The sequence below is a fragment of the Tauraco erythrolophus genome, chromosome 12 (assembly GCF_009769465.1).
Source record: "Tauraco erythrolophus isolate bTauEry1 chromosome 12, bTauEry1.pri, whole genome shotgun sequence".
Classification (NCBI taxonomy): Eukaryota; Metazoa; Chordata; class Aves; order Musophagiformes; family Musophagidae; genus Tauraco; species Tauraco erythrolophus.
Window position 1 is genome coordinate 195,247 of NC_141476.1, and position 20,893 is coordinate 216,139.

Here is a 20,893-nt window from a genome sequence, read left to right on the forward strand (position 1 = left end):
TGCTGATGAGATTAATGTTAGCATGGAGGGTAATTTATGGAGTAATAAGTAAATCATAGAAAAACTGTGACAAGCCATTTTTCACCTTGTTCTAAGGAAATTCTACCGTGTTGTTGCAAAAGCAGTAAATACTCTGTTTTAGACTACAGAGAAGAGAGCGTGACACTCTATTCTGACTTCACAGTATGCTTTTATATCCTCAGTTGAGAAGTGTTTTCTATTAAAAGAGCTTTGAACTTTCTCCACGAGTTAAGGACTTAACTAAAAGGACACAGAGAAATACACAGTAGAGTGGCCAATGCAGGAGAGCATGGGAGACTGTTAAAATGTTAGAATGAAATGTTTCAGCATTTTCTACAAAAATATTGGCTGATCCTACTCAGTAAACTCAATTCAATTTTTAAAAGTAGTAAAATTTGAAGTAAAAGTTTTGGAGAAAGTCACTCTTCAGTATATTTGCCTCACGTTAATGGGACTCTGCATTTTAAAGGTGGGCAGCTAATGCACATAAGCCTGATTTGCTGTGAATCAAGCAGCTACTCATGAACTGGTGTCCACAAGTGAACTCATGACCCTAATAAGGCACCAACAGTTTTGCTGTTAAGTCCAAGGTGATAAGGATTTCATCCCATGAGTATTAATTCTATGTCATTTTTCTTTAACCATTGTTCCTGCTCTGTAAGAAAGCTGAACTATGACCTTTTAAGAAAACATCTGGGTTTTTTTCAGGCAAGCAAATTAGTGAAAATTTTACACCAGCAGTTTTAGGTGGTCAGGCAGTACTATCAAGACCCCGACAATCTCAGTCATACAGGATACATTATTTCAGTGCCAAATCATTCTATAGTTTCCTCTTTTCTTCTGTGTCTCTCTTATCACAGTTTTCCTTCCAGAATATAGTATTATTACCATCCAATTTGCTAGATTTAAATGTGTTTTTTTTCTACAGAGGAATCCAAGTTAAACTGGTTTCTGTCTACTTTTAATTTCTTGAGAATTTCTGCATTTAAGATGCCTTGTCTCTGGCATCACACGGTATTATTACCTATGCCTTAGTTTTACATTGCCTTGCACATCTTTGTTCATAGTATCATGGTACAGTAATCAAGGGGCTGTCTGTGTTTATGCATATTGGTACTGATGTGAGAGGCCTGGGAAGGTGAACAAGAAAACATGACCTGCTTGCTCAAGTAAAGCAGAGAATGTGTACATACAAGTATGTATACAAGTATACATGAAGATATCAGAGGGCTGGAGCACCTCTCCTACAAAGACAGGCTGAGAGAGTTGGAGTTCTTCAGCCTGGAGAAGAGAAGGCTCCGGGGAGACCTTCCAGCACCTTCCAGTACCTAAAGGGGCTACAAGAAAGCTGGAGAGGGGCTTTGGACAAGGGTGTGTAGTGACAGGACACAGGGCAATGGCTTTAAACTGAAAGAGGGGAGATTTCAATTAGATCTAAGGAAGAAATTTTTCACTCTGAGAGTGGTGAAACACTGAAACAGGTTTCCCAGAGAAGCTGTGGATGCCCCATCCCTGGAAGTGTTCAAGGCCAGGCTGGATGAGGATTTGAGCAACCTGGTGTAGTGGAGGGTTGTCCCTGCCCATGGCAGGGGGGTTGGAACTAGATGATCTTTAAGGTCCCTTCCAACTCAAACTATTCTATGATTCTGATTCTGTAAGTGTTATTTTGGCAATGTTAAGGCCCACCGATACTGCTACTCGTTCTAGTACCAAGGGAAGGAGAGGCTAGCAAAGACCTACAAGGTGCAGTTCTGCTGTTTCGTTTATTTGTTTGTCGGCATAAAGGTAAAAGGCTGCAATAATGCCTATGATTAAGTTAGGTAAACAGCACAGAAGATCTGATCCTATTTAGTATGAAGCTGTTTGAAAAACGTGCATTCTGCAAGGAGCTGTGAGAACTATGGAAATATTTTAGGCTTTTAAGGTACATAAAGGTTTCATAAAATGAAAAAAAGTTTCTCATTCTTGCCCTTCCATGGCTTCTGCTGCAGCCCACAAACTCAGCAAAGCTGTTGTATATCTAGGCAAGTTTTGCTAACAATGAAGTACAGTTACTGTTCTCAAACATCCAAACCATTCGTCCCTGAATCATTCCTCCAGACTGTGGCAGCTCTCTTCACCGCCACGTCCTTTTTGCTAGAAAATGGAAGTCTTTGATGCCCAGCCCTACCCCCTGGGCTCACTGCAGCTTCACTGTCAGGGAGGCCCTGAGACAGTAGAGCTGCAGCATCCTGGGCAGTTGGTATTGCTAGGTAGTAAATGCAGAGTCTGCATTCCCAACTTGAACATACCATTGCCCTTAAAACAACCAGCTGTTTCACCTGAGCTGAATAAAAAAGAGCTGATTATCTACTTGCTTAGGCGTTAGCAACAGTCAAAATTAGGAAGACATCAAAGTCCGGGATGCACACTCCCCCGAGTTCTGTGGAAACGCAGGTCTCGATCCAAGCTGTGTGGCTCGGGCCTGTCTTCAGTAACAGTCCTAGCAGTTCATCAGCTTACTGCTTGCTCTGCGTATCCTCCCCAGGAGGAATGGGCAGGCCTGCAAGCCATATTGCAAATTATTGATTTTGTCTTTCTCTTCATATAGATGAATGATGTTCTGCTGTACACATATCCCCAGAAGGATGGCAAGTACCGACTGAAAAACACCTTGGCTGTCTCAGGCATGAAGGTAATGCCTCAACTGTATTATAGTTTGGAATTAAAGTTGTATAGTGGGCTGCTAGTGCTTTGCTGCTTTATGTCTCACATCCAGCTGAGGGCAAGGGGAAAGAGCAGATGGAGCTGTTATCAGGCAATTACCTTGTCTCTTACAGGAGACAGAAGGAAAAAATAACATAAAGCAAACATATAAAAGATTATCTTTAAGGCTGTGACTTAGTACAACAGCCTTATTCAGGCTGCACAAATAATACAAGCCAAAATCAGATTTACCATCTGATCATGAAACTGGAGACAGAAAAGATTTATTATCCCATTTTGTCCATTTCTCTGTTCATGTCTCCAGCCAATACATGGTTGTTCCTTACAACATATTCACTAGGGCTTAGTCTGTCTGGTTTTAAACTCCTGCCACTCAAAATTTACATAAGCTTTCATTTGCCTGGTTTTCATGTGACCTTTAACTGTTTTCATCAAAAGCATTAACGGGTTCAAAAAGTGATTAACCAACTTTATGGGAAAAATGTGTACTGGGAGCTATTACATGCAATGATATAAACACAGGCTCTTCTTCAGTAAATTTCTGAATTGCATATTACAGAAACTGGACACAATTTTCCTCTTCTTACACTCTTTCCCTCAATATCTATTGGCACCAGTACCTGTGCAACAGGAGATACTAGACTGGAGCGGGTCTTTGCTTCTTACCTAGCCATCTATTACATACCTTCCACCAAGAACCTTCATTAACTGTTCTACAGCTAATATGCCAAGTTGTACTTATGTGAAAGAGGAACTGAAGTGGCAAGTCAGGAGTCTGGGGATCTACAAAACATGCATGATGAGAAGTACTAACCATTCATTCCAGTGGAATGACATGGGTGGGTTGTGGTGTTATGAAAAGGTGGAAGGCTGATCACCCTAGTGACCTGATAGTCTAAAACTGACTATGGGATCCCAGCTGGTGTAGGAATTGCCAAAACACTCTACCTTTAGGTGAAAAGGAGTTGCAGAGCAGATATGTGTTGGGGTACATTCAAAACACTGATCACTGGCATAATAAATGCTTGTTAATAACAACATATCAGTACCATGAAACCATGTTTCTCCTAAGTAGCTGTTGCTGTTAGTAGGCAACTAATACACTGCATGGCAGGGAAAAGGTTTCAGCTGAGCTGTAGCTTTTAAGTATTTTTTTTGCTCTTAAAAAGCCTTGCTGCAGGGAGGCATTCACTGAACTGGAATGCTTCCCTGTATAGTGTCTGCACTGCAGGAAGAAAGTTACTTTCATTAATTCCAAGAACAGCCAAATCTTTTGGCCAAAATGCTCTGAGACTTGCCAGACTAAACCTCTCCTAAGCTTGTCCTATTAAAACTGAACCTTGATTGATACTTTATCCTTACCTTTATAGTTGCATTTAATGATTTTTTTTCCTTTAGCAGCACCACCACCATATTGAAATAGAGAGCATTCCTCATTACACCAGCAAGACAAAAGACAGAAAACTCTTCCTGCCCATCTCTTTCCATTGAAATATGAAATGGATGGCTGGGACATCATAGATCCATATGCATTGAGACTTGTATGGTGTACTGGTTATAGACAGTTTAACTCATGTCCACATTCATGTTCATGGCTTTTATTTTTTAGGTCAGCCGCCCAGTGACAGAAAAAGCCCAAAACGTCCTGAAGATTGAATATGATGAATATTGCCTGACCCTGTCAGCAAGGTACTGTCCCCAAACAGCCATGGCAGAGGGTGTTACATTTAGAGCTGTATCTCTAGATTAGTCTAACCAATACCCAAGACTTACTGGTGTCTAATTTTTTTTTAGCTCATTTTCAGTCTGTGCTATTCTGGCAGAAAGTGACTGAGTGCTTGATGATACAACGAAGTTACTAATTATAAATATGAAGCTCATAAACTGTAACTAATTCAACTCATATACTGAGTAAAGATTAGAAATCAGCTCTTGAAAACATCTTTAAGAGAAAGGAAAGAGAAGACAGTCTGTTACGAAGAAGCCTGAGTCCTTTTCATTATCTTTTACACTTATTTGCTGTGACACTAAGAGTATGTTGTATCTCCCTTTTATAAGTTCACTTGTTACCTCATGCCACTAGGGTTGCAAAACTTCTGGAGAAAATCGTAATTAGGTAATACCATGCAAGAGATATAAACCCATTTAATAGTGCTTAAATGGCAAAGCCAAAATTAAAACTTACTGGCAACTTCATGGGTCTTTCTAATAAAATGTCGCTAATGAGTTTGTGTAGTGCTAGTACTGATTGCAACTGGGAGTCAGTTGCATCTCTGTCCTGGGATCACAAGCTAACACCAGAAAGAGATTATAGGTCAGTTTCTGATGAGAAGATAGCAGTATACTGTATTTTTTCATTCTTCTAGCCCAAAATTACCCTGAAAATTCACCTAGAGCTACAGCAGAAAGGTGGCTGGCTTGATTTTCAGGTGTAGTTTACTACAAAAGACATAGCACCCTAGCAGTAAAATTAAGTCTTCCAAATAACAAGGTCTTCAGTGCTTTCAAGTACTGACTTTCCTACTATCAGCCTGGAACCACAGCATGGCTAGAAACACAGCAGACTTCCCTAAACTACACAGTGCAACAGAAAGACAGGGAGGGCACTTCAGAATCTGAATTTGGAGCTGTCATCCTTCCCAGAGCACTTGCTATCTGTGGGCAGTGCTCAGATACCTATCAAAGCCTTTTTGTCTACTTTCTTTTATAATCAGCAAATGAAAAAATATCTGAGATTTTCTTCCAGCTGCATGCTCATCACAACCCTCAAAATATACACACAGTACTTCTGAATTACCTACTGCCAGTTACAAAAGCAGGATGTGTACAGTCCTTCTGTATGGTAAAGGGGAAATAACTGCTGCATGTTCCCGTTATTCAAAGCAAATGAAGTTGGCATCTCTAGTGAGAAGACTGGGATGTTCTACTTGCATTGTTATGCTGTTTCTTTGCCTTTTGTACTCTTGTCAACTCTGTGCTCAGTTAGCCTAAACAAAGCACGTGAGGCCACCGCAAACTGTATTTCTTTGGTAGTAGATATAACCAGGGCCTGAGACTAAGGTTGCCCATCTGATAACAGCTAGATGGAGACTGACTCTTATCAGAGCACTGGGATAGAGCCCCTTTCCCTTTCTTGTGCTGCTTGTTCTGGGACCAATCTGCCCTAAGTCGCCTAAGAACATTTTTTCCTCTCGTTTTCTGCACTGGCTAGCAGAGCTGATGAAACAGGGGACAGCATGTTCTCCTAACTCCGCTGCACAACACCCTTGGCCTCCTATACTCACCAAAAGGAGCACCAAAGACAGGAAAGTACCAGAAGGTTTCAAGCGTCCCTAAAGACTGCATCTTTTAGTGCTCACACTGAGGTGCTGCAAGTCTGCACTGAAGGCCAGCTGTTAACAATCACAACCCAAACCTCAATGCCTTTACATCTGTATGAGACAAGGTGAATGCATGGAGGAAATATGGCATGAGTGCCAGGGTCTAAAGTCAGTAGAATAAGGATGACCAAAGCTCAGAAGTCAGTGTGGCTATATGAGCAGATGGCACTGAAAGCCTTCACATCTCCTGCTGAAAATGGCTCACTCACTCAAAGAGCCATGTTATGGGCTTGCAGTGAGCTGATACCAGATCTAAGCACAGAGCCTTTATGGAGAAGGCTCATACTGCTCTTATACCTTCATTTGCATTTCAAAAATGTTGGGTTTGGACACAGAGGTAACAATGTGGTGCCCATCTAAAATACCAGAGCACTGGGAGAACGCAGTCAGTGTTACCTCCCTAAAAGGCTAATTCAGAGTGACAGTGATTGCACTTTGACAAAATCCCATCCCATCCCACTCCAGTTTCTGTGTTCCATGGATATCCCCTGCTGTCCAGGAGACTGCAGTGATAGTTTGACCTTCTCTTTCTAGTTGCTTAAGGAAGAATGTATGAGCAAACACAGACAAGAGAAGTTGCCCAGAGAACTTATGGCTGTGGCTTCCATCCCTGGAAGTGTTCAAGGCCAGGTTGAGAAGAGGCTTTGGGCAACCTGGTGTAGTGGAAGGTGTCCCTGCCCATGGCAGGGGGGTTGGAACTGGATGATCTTTAAGATTCCTTCCAACCCAAACCATTCTATGATAACTGACAGCTCAAAAATCACACAAGGACTAGATGTGGCAATGGTGAATCAAGGTCTGAGCTTCTGTAAGCCTCAAGATGTTCTGCAAAAATTCCTCTGAGCCTTCATGCAACCAACGAAATAGCTCATTAAGAACAGGCCAGTGCCAATTGACATAATTTATCTTACTCATCAGCAGACAGGTGTTATTCCCACATTTAGACCCTAATAGCCTCTGATTACTGCCTAGAAATGTTTAATAGAATGGAGAAGAGGTTAAAGGGGCCAGTTAGATAGCAGGCTTTTAATAGCAGATTGTCCCTCTCATCTGTCTTTCTCAAAGTGGCTTTAATTTACATCACTATATGGGCCATGGTTTCCTTTGTTTATTAAAATAATATCTTAATTCTCAAGTGAAGAGAATTTCCAAGAAAGAATTAGCAGGAGAAAGGTTGAAGCCAGGACTTCTTTTAGTGCCTCGCAGGCTGCAAACACAATTTGTCTGGAAGACACAGACATCTTCAGATTTCTTAGAAAGTAATTTGGTGACACTTTGGTGGTAATAAGGACTGACTAGTAGCGTGACTCTTGTCAGAGATTATTTCCTGTAACATAGCCCCTTGGCTTGCGAAGGTTAGCCTATATGCAGTAGATAAACTGGCTCAGTTTCTGCTCCCATTTCTGCTACAGGCTTGTTGAATTTTACAGAGGCTGGTGTTCTCAGACAAGGGCTTATGCTTATGGTGTAGAGGGATGCTAGGTCAGAGATCATTGATAAATCTGGCATTTCCTCTCCTTTTGTGCCTTTTTTTTTTTTTTACCAACCACAAAAGACAAATTGTTCTCAGATGTCTTGTTTGGTGGCCTTCATTGAGGACAGTATGAGGAAATCACAGCTGAGCAGCAGCTGGCAATGATGCTACCGCTAATTTTTACAACAAAGTCTAGTGGGTAGCTTTAATGTGAGTGGTTGGTATGACTCGGGGAGGGAAGACCACACTGAGTCACATTCCCTCTTGTGACTGAGGCTGGAAACAGCTAGAGCTGTGCTCAGTTTCAGATGGACAGGAAGCGCACGGTTTGAAGTCACAGCAGGAAAACCAGCTAACGCAGGCAGGACAGCTTATGGCCGTAAGAGAGCGAATGCATCTGGGAAGTAACAGGCACTAAGAGCTCTGCTGCTTCTCTGGGACAGCTAGACTGGCAGGGAAGCACTAAGTGCTCACTGTTTTGCCTTGTGCAAAGAGGGCATCTAGGGGCCAGTCTGGAGAACTGCTGGCCTCCATGCGTAACTGCAACTACAGGGAATGCGGAACTTCCTTTTCAAATTGCTGTCCTGGCATCTTGCCAGGAGACTGAAGATTGTCTGTGGTGGAGCTAGAGGAAAATCAAAGCATTCACATCTCTACCGTGCATTGCCCAACATGTTGATGATCTTAAGCATCCTACTGCAGAGATGAGCATAAACACGCTTTCTTTGAGCAAACCATGCCAACACTACATGCCCTAGAGTGCCTAAAAGCTAGGGCAGACATGACAAAAAGAGACATTTCATACTGTCCTACGCAACCTAGGATTGAGCAGCTTATAGCAAAGTCAGACACTACTTCGAAAAATTTTCTGGGCATTTAGTTCCTTCTCAGTCACAGTCCTAACCATGGATACGATATAACTAATCATCTGGCTGAATACGTCCAACAGTCAATTTTGTTCCTAGTTGGAAAATTACCAGTTCAATGCAGTAGTGGGGGAAAGCAAACATTCATAAAGTGAAGCTTTTCTCCTCTGATCCAGAAACAGCTTGTTTCAGTCCCTGCTGTGCATGTCAGTGACTGCTCTGCTGTATTTCATTCCACAGCTCTTGCTCGGAAAGGGATGACTGGTACAGCTGCATCAGCAGACATATCCCAGATGACTACAAAGCTCACAATACTTCCACTTTCCACAGCAGTGTGGAGGTAAATGGAGGCTAAGTCTTTCAGTGCTTGAAAGGGGAAGGGGGAAGAGAGAGAAAGAGAGGAAAGGAAAAGAGTTATAAAATGCTGCATTCAGTTCTGGGCTTCTTAGTACAAGAAAGACGTGGAAACCTTGGAAAGAGACCAACAAAGGGCCACAAAGATGATGAAGGACTGGAGCATCTCTCCTGTGAGGAAAGGCTGAGAGCTGGGACTGTTCAGCCTGGAGAAGAGAAGGCTCAGAGCAGATCTCATCAATGTGTACGAATACCTGAAGGGAGGGAACAGAGATGATGGAGCCAGGCTCTTCTCAGTGGTGCCCAGTGGCAGGACCAAAGGCAATGGACACAAACTGAAACACAGGTTTGGATGTTCCCTCCAATATCAGGAAACACTTTTTCACTATTGAGAGTCACTGAGCACTGGCACAGGTTGCCCAGGGAGGCTGTGGAGTCTCCATCCTTGGAGATACTCAAAAGTCACCTGGACACAGTCCTGGGCAGCTGGCTTTAGGTAGCCCTGCCTGAGCAGAGTGGTTGGACCAGATGACCTCCAGAGGTCCCTTGCAACCTCAGCCATTCTGTGATTTAATTTCTGAAGACTTCAGAAAGTAAAAAATGGATTCAAAAAAACAAAACAGGTTTTCTTTCTGACCTGAAGCTAATCTACTTTCAAATATTTAACAAGAAAAAATTATAAATTGGTTAGTATAGCAACCTAAACCAAATCCTTTTTCAACAAATGAAAAAATAATTTTTTTTTGCAGCTCTGCTTCTGATGTAAACCTGAATGTGCACAAGGAGAAATTTGGAGGAATTTGATTTTTCTGTGCTTAAATCTATTTATCTGCAGAAGTCTCATTTCCTCATAGGAAACCCTCCTAACAAACAGTCTTTCAAAGGCACAATAGCTTGTACTACTTGTGCCAAACACTAAGCTGCTGTGAACTGACAGTGGGGCACCCATAATACTTTGGTGCTGAACCTGAAGTAACACAGCTTCTCAGCATGGCTTATTAGAGTGAGTTCAGTTCCACACTGACCATGGCTCCCTGGCCTTAGAGCAAAGGCACCTGTGTAACACTGCAACATGGTGCATTCCAAGAAATAGGAACAGGGATTAACTTTTCTAAAGCTGCTTACATATATTGAGATCAGCCATGGAAAGCATGGATCACATTTGGATTGTCTGTGGGTAAATTAATTTTTGGTTTTATTGTTTTCTGTATTCTCTTTCCCATCATAGAACTGTCCCAAGGTGTAATGACATAAAGAGTTCAGGTCCTTTTCAATTGAAAGCTATAGAGCTTTTTATGGATATTATTTAAAAAAAAAAAAACAATGGCTTTAACTCATGTTCTTACCTGCAATTTGCATATGCAATGAATCAGATCCTTGTCTGATGTGGAAGAGTGTCGGTGCCTGACCAGTAACAGACCTATATGGCTTTTTACGTGCTGTGAATCTGGCTTTAACAGCACTATGTACTGACTGGCCACAGTCTTTCAGTGCTGAAGGAGCTGTAGCTCACTTACAATGTGCATTAGGAATTAGAAAACGTCAGGATCTTAGCAGGTGAAGGTAGACTGAAACGAGAGGAGAATTGTATGTGGTGGAGCAGAGCTGACTGAGTGTACTTTGGAAGTGTGGATCCTTCTTCATTTGTTCTTGTTTGATTTTAAGCTAAGGGAAAGGCTTGGAATACCCTTGGGTGAGAGACCTCCTACTTTGGTACCTGTGTCCCATGTCATGATGTGCATGAACTGTGGCTGTGACTTTACCCTCACTTTGAGGCGACATCATTGCCATGCCTGTGGAAAGGTAAGAGCTGTACAAGCGTCTCTGGGAGGCTCTATTCACACCTCTAGGACACTGGCTGTCACTGCTGTTAACTTCTACAAACTTGTAGCAGCATCAAGACAAGAATTTGACTTCTCACAGAACCTGTTAGTGCTTTGCTAAATTAGGTAATTAGGTATCTAATGACTTTAGTAGGAACGATAGTAACCATCCCTTGAGGGTCAAATTAATTCCCAAAGGCTAACAGCTGAAGGCTTACAGGATAACTGTTGCAGAGTCTGGCCATTATACCTGATGCACAGCTGGCTCTAGAGGTAATACACTAAAAATACAGGCTCTGTTCTGGATCAGAGCAGTAGCACATCTAGTCCATAGCCTGTCCCTAATAACAGCTGGTAAAATTATCTTCCAGGAAAACTGAAGAAACTCATCAGTAGAGTCTGGTTTGGTCAGTGATAAAAGGGAAAGTTTCCTCTGTGCTCCATTCAAGAGCTGCTGCGTTTTGTGCTAAAGCCAAGGGAATCTATAAGCTTTTTTTTGTTTTGTCCCTTTATCACTGACTCTAGAGATTTGTTTATACACATAAACCTGCAGGCCTGTTTTAAACCATGGCTGTCTTTTAGCCTCAGTGATTTTTTTTTTCTTTTGTTTCAAGCTACCAGTGATTTTTGCTAGTATGAAAAAAACGTTTACTTAATCTTTTTTCTAATTCCACAGGGAAAATCAGTCTGTACCTACACAGGCATAGCGGGAACATGCATTGCTTAAGGAAACAATGTTACTAACAAAGCTATAAAACCAGAAGTAATATTAAAGTGATCTTTTCTGTGATTCAGTAGGAGGGAAGGTATAAAATCCTGAGGAGATGAGCAAAGCAATGGTGTGCAACCAAATCCAGCCATCAATTCTGCTTGGATTACGACAGTGTAAACCTACAGCAATCACATTTCAGTTAATAGACTCACCCTGACTGCCACTGTGTTAGGAGAGAGTCCTATCTGGTCCACTATCTACCTTCCTCTCCCAAGCAGCTCATGGGATTTGTTTTGTATGTGCCTGTATATAAATTTAAATTATATTCATGTGCATCTCTCCTGGAATAGATTGTATGTCGAAATTGCTCAAGAAACAAGTACCCTATGAAGTACCTCAAAGATCAAGCAGCCAAAGTCTGTGACAGCTGCTACGTGGAACTTAAGAAAAGAGGTAAGGTTCCTTCATTCTTGGTAAAACTGACAAATCCATTTCCTGCCTGTATAATGAGGAAGCTTTAGGATCTGCTTACCATGTTGTGTTTTGTTAAAGAGGATTTCTCATTTCAAGCACAAGGCATGTGTATTGAGGAGTGCCAGGCAGTATGGCAGCTAAAACTGTTTTAACAAGCCAGGTTCTCTGAGGGCTCCCCTGGCCTTTCAATAAACCAGAATAATGATAAACCTATGTCCTATGAAGAGCAGCTGAGGACCCGGAGTTTGTCTAGTTTGGATGAAAGGAGGCTGAGAGGCTACCATTGCTCTCTGCAGCTTCCTAAGGAGGGGAATTAGGGATTATGGATTATTATATTAATGGGGATTAGGGATGGTTGGACTCGATGATCTCTAAGGTCTTTTCCAACCTAGAAATCTATGAATCTATGAAGTGGAGAGGGAGGTCCTGATCTCTTCTCCCTGGGATCCAGGGACAGGATGCCTGGGAATGGTTCAAAGCTTTGCCAGAGGAGGTTCAGACTTGACATCAGGAAACATTTCTTTACCCAGAGGGTTGTCAAACACTGGAACAGTCTTTCTAGAGAGGTGGTAAATGCCCCAAGCCTGACAGTGTTTAAGAGGCATTTGGACAATGCCCTTAATAACATGCTTTAACTTCTGGGCAGGCCTGAATTGATCAGGCAGTTTGATTAGATGATTGTTGTAGGTCCCTTCCAACTGAACTATTCTATTCTGTGATGGAGTTACAGGTGATAGCTCTTTCTTGTAATTTCTAATGAATTATCCATTAAAAGAAAACAATGCCTTTACAGTTCCTCACTGTCCTCATCCATGTTGTAGCTTTTACAACAAGAAAAGCAGAGGTAAAGCGCAGAGTCACTAAGAGCTCTTCTACATGGGGAGTTAATCTGGATACAGATGAAAGCATGAATTCAAATCAGAAGAGCTACTGCCTAACTAGAACTCCATTTTATTGTCCTACTGTATCAGTTCCTTTTCCGATTTAAATATACATCCAAATCAGAAATAAAAGGAGAGACAGGGGCTACATATATAGGAACAGGGAATGAAGAGGAAATATTCTTGCACCACTATTCATGTAGACAATCTCTAAAAGTAGGCACATCGTATTGTCAAGGATAAGAAGGTGAGGACAGATGAAATTTAGTTTTTCCATCCTGATGAAAGAAATGCACACTAGACAAGCAAACACATGAATGGATGCTGTCACGACAGCAAAAGAAGCATCCTCAAGCCACTGTGTGTCCAAGAAGTGATAACTCAGATTTGTGCTATAACAATGCTGTGCTTTACTAAGAGCTTCCAGATAATGTGTGTTGCCAGAAGTGAGACTATGAAGATACAAACTCAGGCAACTGGGGTTAATGGCGGAGACAGAATAACTTTCTCCCATGCAGAACTCAAAGAGAATGGCTCATTCAGAAAGAATGTCCCATTAGTGAAGCTATCCTGCAAAGGTGTTATAGAGCGGATAGATGGAAAAGCCATTCGCTTAATGCTGATTTTACATTAGAAGAAAACAAGCAGTATTTTGTGCTTTGTCAGCTTTCTTGCAGGCTTCTTTCAAGTATCTGTACTTTACTACCATTAACTTAGGGTGCTATGAAATCCACCCATCTAATCAGACTTAAAGAGGTGATTTGAAACAAAAGTTTAAAAAAAAGGCTATGGACATGGCATGGCATGTTCTTTAGTCACTTTCATTGGTGCATTGTGTGTCTGTTATCCCCAGTCTGATGTACACCGGTTTATCCATTTCCCCCTTCCTTTTCTGAATTTTCTTAATCTTGCAGAGCGGCCACTAAGCATGAGCTTCCCTCCAACCTCATCCAGGTGTTCAAGCAGTGCCTTCTCCTCTGTCTTCCACAATATTCATTACTCATCTTTTAAGAAACAGAAGAAGATCCCTTCAGCTCTTATGGAGGTAGGACCAAGCTGCCTCAGAAAGGCAAGGAACTGTAGAGAACTATATGCTCATACTTCAGCAGCTATATTTATAACTTATCCTGTGTGCGGGGGGCCCAGCCCATGCCCTGGTCTACTTTCATCATGCAATTATTTTTTTCTGTTTTTCACAATAGTGTTCAAAATACAAAATACTCTGAGCTCTGAATATACCACAGAAGCTTCTTGAGCCCAGTGAGAAACTCAATTAGAGTGACGTACTTTAATTTGCTCATCAGCTTGTGAAGTCTTTAGAAAACTAAGACAACTTCAAGGTACTAGATAGTACAACAAGGCAGAGCACAGACAAGTATCAATAGAGCATGATATACTGTTGACCAGTTACCTTTTTGACAAGACCTTTACTTCTGACATCTTACTTCAATTTCAAGAGAAATAAAATACCACTTAGGGAACAGACTTTAGTCCTTGGCAATCAACTCAGGAGCATACATGTTTAATCAGGCACTTTCCCTCCAGCTCAAACCAAACTATTTCAAATTAAAGGGTAAAGATCCCACTAACATAAAATTCCCACCAACTTCAATGGGGTCAGGATTTCTCCAGCTGTATCAGTTTTCTTTACAGGAACAAGGTGCCAATTATGTTGATGTAGTCTAGGTAAGTTGCCCACTGAACTCAAGTGCTGTAGGGCACTCCCATTTCACTGAATCAGCAGGTATTTATCGTCATATTAGAGAGAACAGAGTACAAACATCTTGCTGAACTCAATGTACAGTTGAGACACTGGAATTTCTTGAGGTCTGCTTGCGCTCTGGTGAAACTGAACCATAGCTACAAGCATGTAATACAAACACACAAATGGAATACTGAAGGAACCTGCAGGCAAAAATTTCAGCCCCATTAGGAAAAAAGCACTGCCCTTCTATCCTCGGGGAGGCAGTGCTTGTTTATTAGTACGAATCATCTCACAATAGCATTGCTCCATAACTTTTTTAACTTGCTCTACCCAGGTCCCGGAACATTTCTGTTCTGCTGCAAAACGCTGCTATATTACCCCTCAGTCTTCTCTTGTGTCAGTGCTACAAAAGCTGGTTTTCAATCTCTGCCCTTTGTTTCTAAATCCAATACTGTTGCAGTTTACTATTGTAATTAATTAACAAACGCTGCATTGTGTGTGCGGGTATAGTTCCATCTACTCAAAATCTGGATCTTTAAGAACATTAAGCACTTAGATCTCAAAATACTTCTGTGAGAGGAGTAACTTCTCAGAAATATTATTTCACAAATGAAATGAAGTCATAGTCAAGTGGTTAACATAATTGATACAAAACCATTGCGAAGTCCTAAAGATACTTTCATCTTAGAAGTGTTCAGCCACAAGGCTGTAATTCCCTTTTGGAAGCATGTACTTTTAACATATCAAAAAGCCAGACCTGAGAGTAGGGTCAAGTTTGGCTTCTCAGAACACAACTGTAAACTTGCTGACCTCAGTAATAACTCAACTGCATAGTTTCCAACAGAGTTACTGAGAACTCACTTTAACCAGAAATCTTCAAACAGCTAAAAAGAACCATAATACCACGTTATATTTTTTTGTCTCGATATTTTTAATTTACTTTACTTATGTGTTTTTGTTTTGTTTTGTTTTTTTCATACAATCTACTTATGGTTTCACACACATAGACCTGGTTGTCTGGTGAGATGCAAACATGCACAATCAGGAGGGGAAAAGCCTTTACTGTTACAAATCCTGATCTCTCCTACTCTGCTCCAGGTGGCGGCCTCAGGAGAGGGAGCTACCATCAGTGGTTATCTCAGCAGATGCAAGAGAGGCAAAAGACACTGGAAGAAACGCTGGTTTGTTATCAAAGGCAAAGTCCTCTACACCTACATAGCAAATGAGGTACTGTGCAATCTGACTTGAAATAGTTTCCTATCTGAGTTCCCTTCTTTACTCCGTACAGGCAGCACGAGGAAATGTGAAAGGTATAAATGGCAGTTCTCACAACTACCTGCATTCTGAGACCTGGTCCTAACAGACTGAGTCCCCAGGGAGCTGTCCTTAGCTGAGGGGCCTAGCTACAGCCCTAGCTGGACCTCGGCAGCCCTCTTCACAAACTGCCCTTCATTATTGCACTTCTTGCCATTCGTGCTATTATAAACTGTCAGCCACTGTGAACCTGAATCCACATACACCTATACGTATTTACACCTGAAGACTTCGAGGTCCTTCGGCATTCTCTGGTGCACTTGGTAACTGCCAGATATTTACTTGTAGAGAGATGGTGCTATGATCCATTTCTGGTGGGGAGGAGAATCTTGTAGTTTTGCAAGTATAAATAGGAAATATTTGTCCTACCAGTACCAACAGGGAAAGACAGTCCGCAGAGGTGAGAATACTGCCTTGTGTATAGGCCGGTAAGATCCTCCTTACAGCCAAGGAGGTTGGATATCAACCAGGTAATTTTTTCTGCATTTCGTCCCTTCCCACTCCCTTATTTTAATTTCTTGTCCTTTGTGAATAGCTGCAATACAAATAAACTTGAAGTAAGTGTGATATAAAGTTTGGTTGTAACTGACAGATTTCATAAGCAGAAGCATAAAAATTCACTGTGCTGAACAAAGGACACAGAATGCAAGAACTGTAGTAATAGCAATATTTGGTACTTTAAGACTTCAGAACACTTTGCAAACATCAATCATTTAAACTTTCATCACCACTGTGATGGTTGCATGTAGCAATAGTATCCTCTTTAAACAGATGAGGAGAATGAGGCACAGAAGAGTTAATGATTTGGCAATTCAGACCAAATTAACAGCAAATTCTGTATCCAGTACATTTACCCTACCTCTGCTAACCTTAAAAGTGATCATTTCTGGTTCAACAATAGGGAAAAAGCAATGGATGGCTAATTACACTTTGCAATCTCAGTTTGCAATTTAGCTTCTAAAAGCAGAGGCAAAGGCAATATATACATACATAAAACATTATCTAAACACAGTGATCAAAAGTGCAGCTGTCAATAATATCTAAACTGCAATTCGATTAAGGCTTATTGTTTTCTTTAATTTGTATGTAGCAGCGTCTGGCAAGCAAAATTCATGGATGTTTCTTGGAAGTAAATAAACAATTAATTGCATTACCAGCTCAGAAATTTCAAAGCAGCATTTTCGAAAGCAAGTGTGCTGTTCGAGACAGTGCAGATTTCTAAAAAAGTTGCTAGTGCTATGAAAGGAAATGACAAGGTACCAAAAAGACTACTATTGGCACTCAGCAAATAAAAACGGTTGAAATGGAACATAATTGGGAGAGAGGGGTTATGTCATTATTTGGTCTTCAGAAAGAGCCCTCAAACCATTACAAGCCTTCTCTCTTAATTTTGGTTCACTTCTTGTTTGCTTTCAGGACAAAGTTGCCACAGAAAGTTTGCCTTTGTTGGGTTTCACCATTTCCCCAGAAAAGGAGGAAGGAAGTACAGATACAGTTTTCCATCTCTACCACAAGCAGACTCTCTTTTATAGCTTTCGAGCAGAGGATAACAATTCAGCACAGAGGTATGGGTCTAGACTTCCACAATAGCCAGTGTGCAGGTCCAAAAGTTTATGTAGGGCTTTTCCCTCTCCTTCACTTCATAATGCCTTCAAAACAGAGGAAACAAACAGCTGATTAAGCCCAATTGCATGTGACTCGCCCAGGTGACATTAAAAATCTACCTGGTGCTTTTCAGTTTCTTCGGGAAGAAAAATTTGCTCCCCTGTATAGGTAAAGAGGAGGCTCAGTCTCAAGATTCATGCTTAGAAGTCTGTCAAATGTGATACTGTACAGGAGCTTCTCTGATTGATATCTCTTAGTTTCCTCATCAACAAATAATTGTTTAGATTTCCCATTCTAATGGGAATACAGTCATTAAGTTAGTAATAAAAATGCCAGCATCTCAAGACACACAGGGAAGGAAAAGAGTGTTTATGGGAGTTTTTATTACTTTTACGCATACTTCGGTGGTTTCGTCTTTCCTATTCCAAGACAGCACTCATACTATCTTTGAGATTTTACAATAAATTACTGTTAAAGGTCGTACTAGAACACAAGAGTCCTGGTACCCAGTTCCCTGCTTTAATCACAAAACTCTAGCTCCTCATTAGAGCTGGGATGGGAAATACAGTCCTCTTCAGGCTTTACGTTCTTAAAATACTTACTTTTCCTGAAATACACACGTTCTTAAAATGCATATGATTTTATATGTGCCACTTTTTCTTTCCTGCCCTTTTTAGGTGGATTGAAGCCATGGAGGAAGCATCCATATTATAGCAGCTATCACTCAATGGACTTCAAATAAATTCTCAGATTTCTATACATTCCCAGCAACCCTCTTCTGTCTTACAAAATGGAGCAGTGTATTTCAGGCAAACTGGCTACATACACTGGATATGAACTGTTTCCAAATTGCTCTTTTGCTTCCTTCTTCTTACATCCGCATTTTTGCAAGCGGAAACTTTAAAATAGAGAATATTTATGGTGATCTTTATGCCTGTGCAAGTTCAACCCGTACTATAAGCTTCAACTCTGATACCACAGTAAACCAAGTCTAACATCAAGACAAGAAAATAGATGGAAATACTGACTACACTAAGTAGCAGGCTCAGTTTTACTTACTCTAGAGCACTATCATATTTCATTAGGTTGGTTTTGATGTCTACCATTAAATGAGGAACAATGTAGTAAACAATGAATGCTCATTTAAAGCACTTTATTATTTTTATTGAACTACAGCTTCATTTTTTCATGTTTCTAAGGAGTTCTGTGGTCTGATTTATTATTACTCATCCATTAGCAAGTGCCAGCGTGAAATTATGCCCTGCATACACTAAATTGCTTCCACAGAAAATAAACGAATACCATGTTCAATTTACCTGGTCTACCAACACTTCACTAGCTATGATCCAGGATAATTACTGACTATCAATTTATAATTTTACACAGATCACTGTGTAATTTATTTTGAAGGGTTTAATTTCATACCACTGCAGTACTTTGAAACGCACTCCAGTAGCTCTACAAATCCAGACGCTGAATAACATCACTTCTCTCTAAATAGTGCATCAGACTTGAAGGTTATTTTTAATTTATTATAAACCTACAGACAGTTTTTATTTAACACTAGTCGACCTAGTAGTGTTAAGATTTTAATCATCTATTTAAATAGTCTATCTTTATTTTCAAAGCTCCTGTTGTTTCTGCTGTTCTTGTTATGAGAAACGTCATCAAACATTTAATGCACATAACCAGCACAACATTTGAAATACGCTGATCGGCTGAAATGCACTTGTCTGAACCTGCTCTGCTGGAGTGCTTTGGAAGCCCTGTGGACAAATGTGTCTTACACCAGACTGCTGTCGTGCACTACAGCTCCAGGGCTGGGCTCTCAGCAGCCTAGTGTCTGTATGACTTCAAAGATGCTGTGCTGCTCTACACCAGCCGAGGGTATAGATCTCTGGAGTTCGGGGGTTTGGGGTTTTGTTGGTTTGGTTGGGTTTTTCTGTTTTGGGGGGATTTCGGGGTTTTGTTTGTTTGTTTGTTTTGGGGTTGGTTTTTTGTTTTAGTGTTTTGTTGTTTTTTTATAAAGAAGGTTGAGAAGTGGTGTTCTAATCATTGCAATAAAATGGTTTTATGTCCTATATTTGTCATAGTACTTGACCGAGGAATAGAATGGCATTTATGATTAAAATATATCTTTGTATAAAAATACCATGTTCAAGAAATTACTTACATTAAAATACATGGAGGGGATTTTTATTACTTTCACTTTTCCCTTTCTTCAAGAAGCTTAATGGATATCTGAATTTTTGACCCTAACAAACTGTTTAGAATTGTCTGTATTTTTAAAGGTCTATAATATGTATCCAAATGATAAAGGTAGTTCAATTTATCATCTGGAAAACTGAGCTTAAAAAAACAAATACACACCTACCACTAAATAAAAATATAGTTGTTTGGGGGTTTTTTGATACATCTGAGTCTAATAGTTTCACAAAGCATAGGTTATCATGTGCAAACGGAAACTAAGTATGAGAAAAGTAAAACTCTTGTCTTCAATTAATGGATGAACGGGAGTGGTAACTCTTTCACAACAGAATCATGGCCTTGCTACCAATATACTGTAAATGTTTATTCCCCCTTAAAAACATTTTGCACTGACAAAAAACACTCTTAGATCTCTAACCATGGTCCCAAACGAAACAAAACTGCACTATAGAACAACAGTATTACAAAGATTTAGGTGCTGACATTTAGTGACTGTCGTATTAAATTTTCATTTATAAGCAGGAAATGAATACATGAAATATTTTGTTGTCAAAAATAAGATACAGTGCTATTAAACATTGTTTTAAGTAATGTGGAAAAATAAAAGAGCAAAACATAACTGCAGTTCTATAGGCTTTTCCTTTACATTCTTTTTACCTTCTTTAATTCCAGCTTTGTAGTTCCAGTTACTGTTAACAGACACCTATTAACCAATTCTCTGACAAACTAAGGAAGAGCATGAAATCAGAAGATGGTAGAGAAGGCCTTCTGACAGAAACAGGATTTAGACCTAATTGCTATGAAGAAGCGTTTCAGTCCACACTGCGTTTACCTCCTGTAGAGCCTGCCTACCATTCAACTCTACTCCAGTTACAGCTATAAATGGTCTCAATAAAGCACAAAGAAAGAGAAAAAAATGAAAACATCCTCACAATTTCAGTCCAACTATTAATCTAATTTGAGCAAAGCTAAGCACCAGAGACAGAAATTCTCTTCATTTCAGAGTCAATCCAGTAACCACCTTTTAGAAAATTTTAACATCTTAGAATAGAGGTATATAGATACTCAGTTTACTCCATGTCATTTACTTACAAACAGCTCCTTCTTCCTAACTTGTAGCTAGTATTACTTCTTCAAAACAAAGATTTTGTCCCACACCTTCACAAATGTTTCAAAAAAAAATTCAGTAATATTTGAACTATGGAATTACAATGTACTACTCAGTCAATAGCTCAGATGCAAGCTGATCTGATTTGTTGCTTCAGTGTTCTTCTGCTTATTTTGCTACTTACTGAAAAGCATGAAAATTATTAGCCATTATCTGCAACTAATATTTAGATCTATCTTACAGTATACACCTGGTTAAAATC

The 20,893-nt window shown here is 40.3% G+C and overlaps 1 protein-coding gene and 1 long non-coding RNA gene across 2 annotated transcripts in view; one reads left to right on the forward strand and one right to left on the reverse strand.

The window, feature by feature from the left end:
* FGD5 (FYVE, RhoGEF and PH domain containing 5) overlaps positions 1-18,029 on the forward strand; it is a 99,867-nt gene extending 81,838 nt beyond the window's left edge. Inside the window, 9 exon segments of the mRNA XM_086619078.1 lie at positions 2,612-2,695; positions 4,337-4,416; positions 8,688-8,787; positions 10,467-10,604; positions 11,687-11,789; positions 13,606-13,736; positions 15,495-15,623; positions 17,127-17,275; positions 17,993-18,029. Of these exon segments, the coding sequence (XP_086475204.1) occupies positions 2,612-2,695; positions 4,337-4,416; positions 8,688-8,787; positions 10,467-10,604; positions 11,687-11,789; positions 13,606-13,736; positions 15,495-15,623; positions 17,127-17,275; positions 17,993-18,029 (951 nt within the window).
* LOC147527953 (uncharacterized) overlaps positions 1-20,893 on the reverse strand; it is a 186,175-nt gene that overhangs the window by 162,894 nt on the left and 2,388 nt on the right. The window lies entirely within an intron of this gene.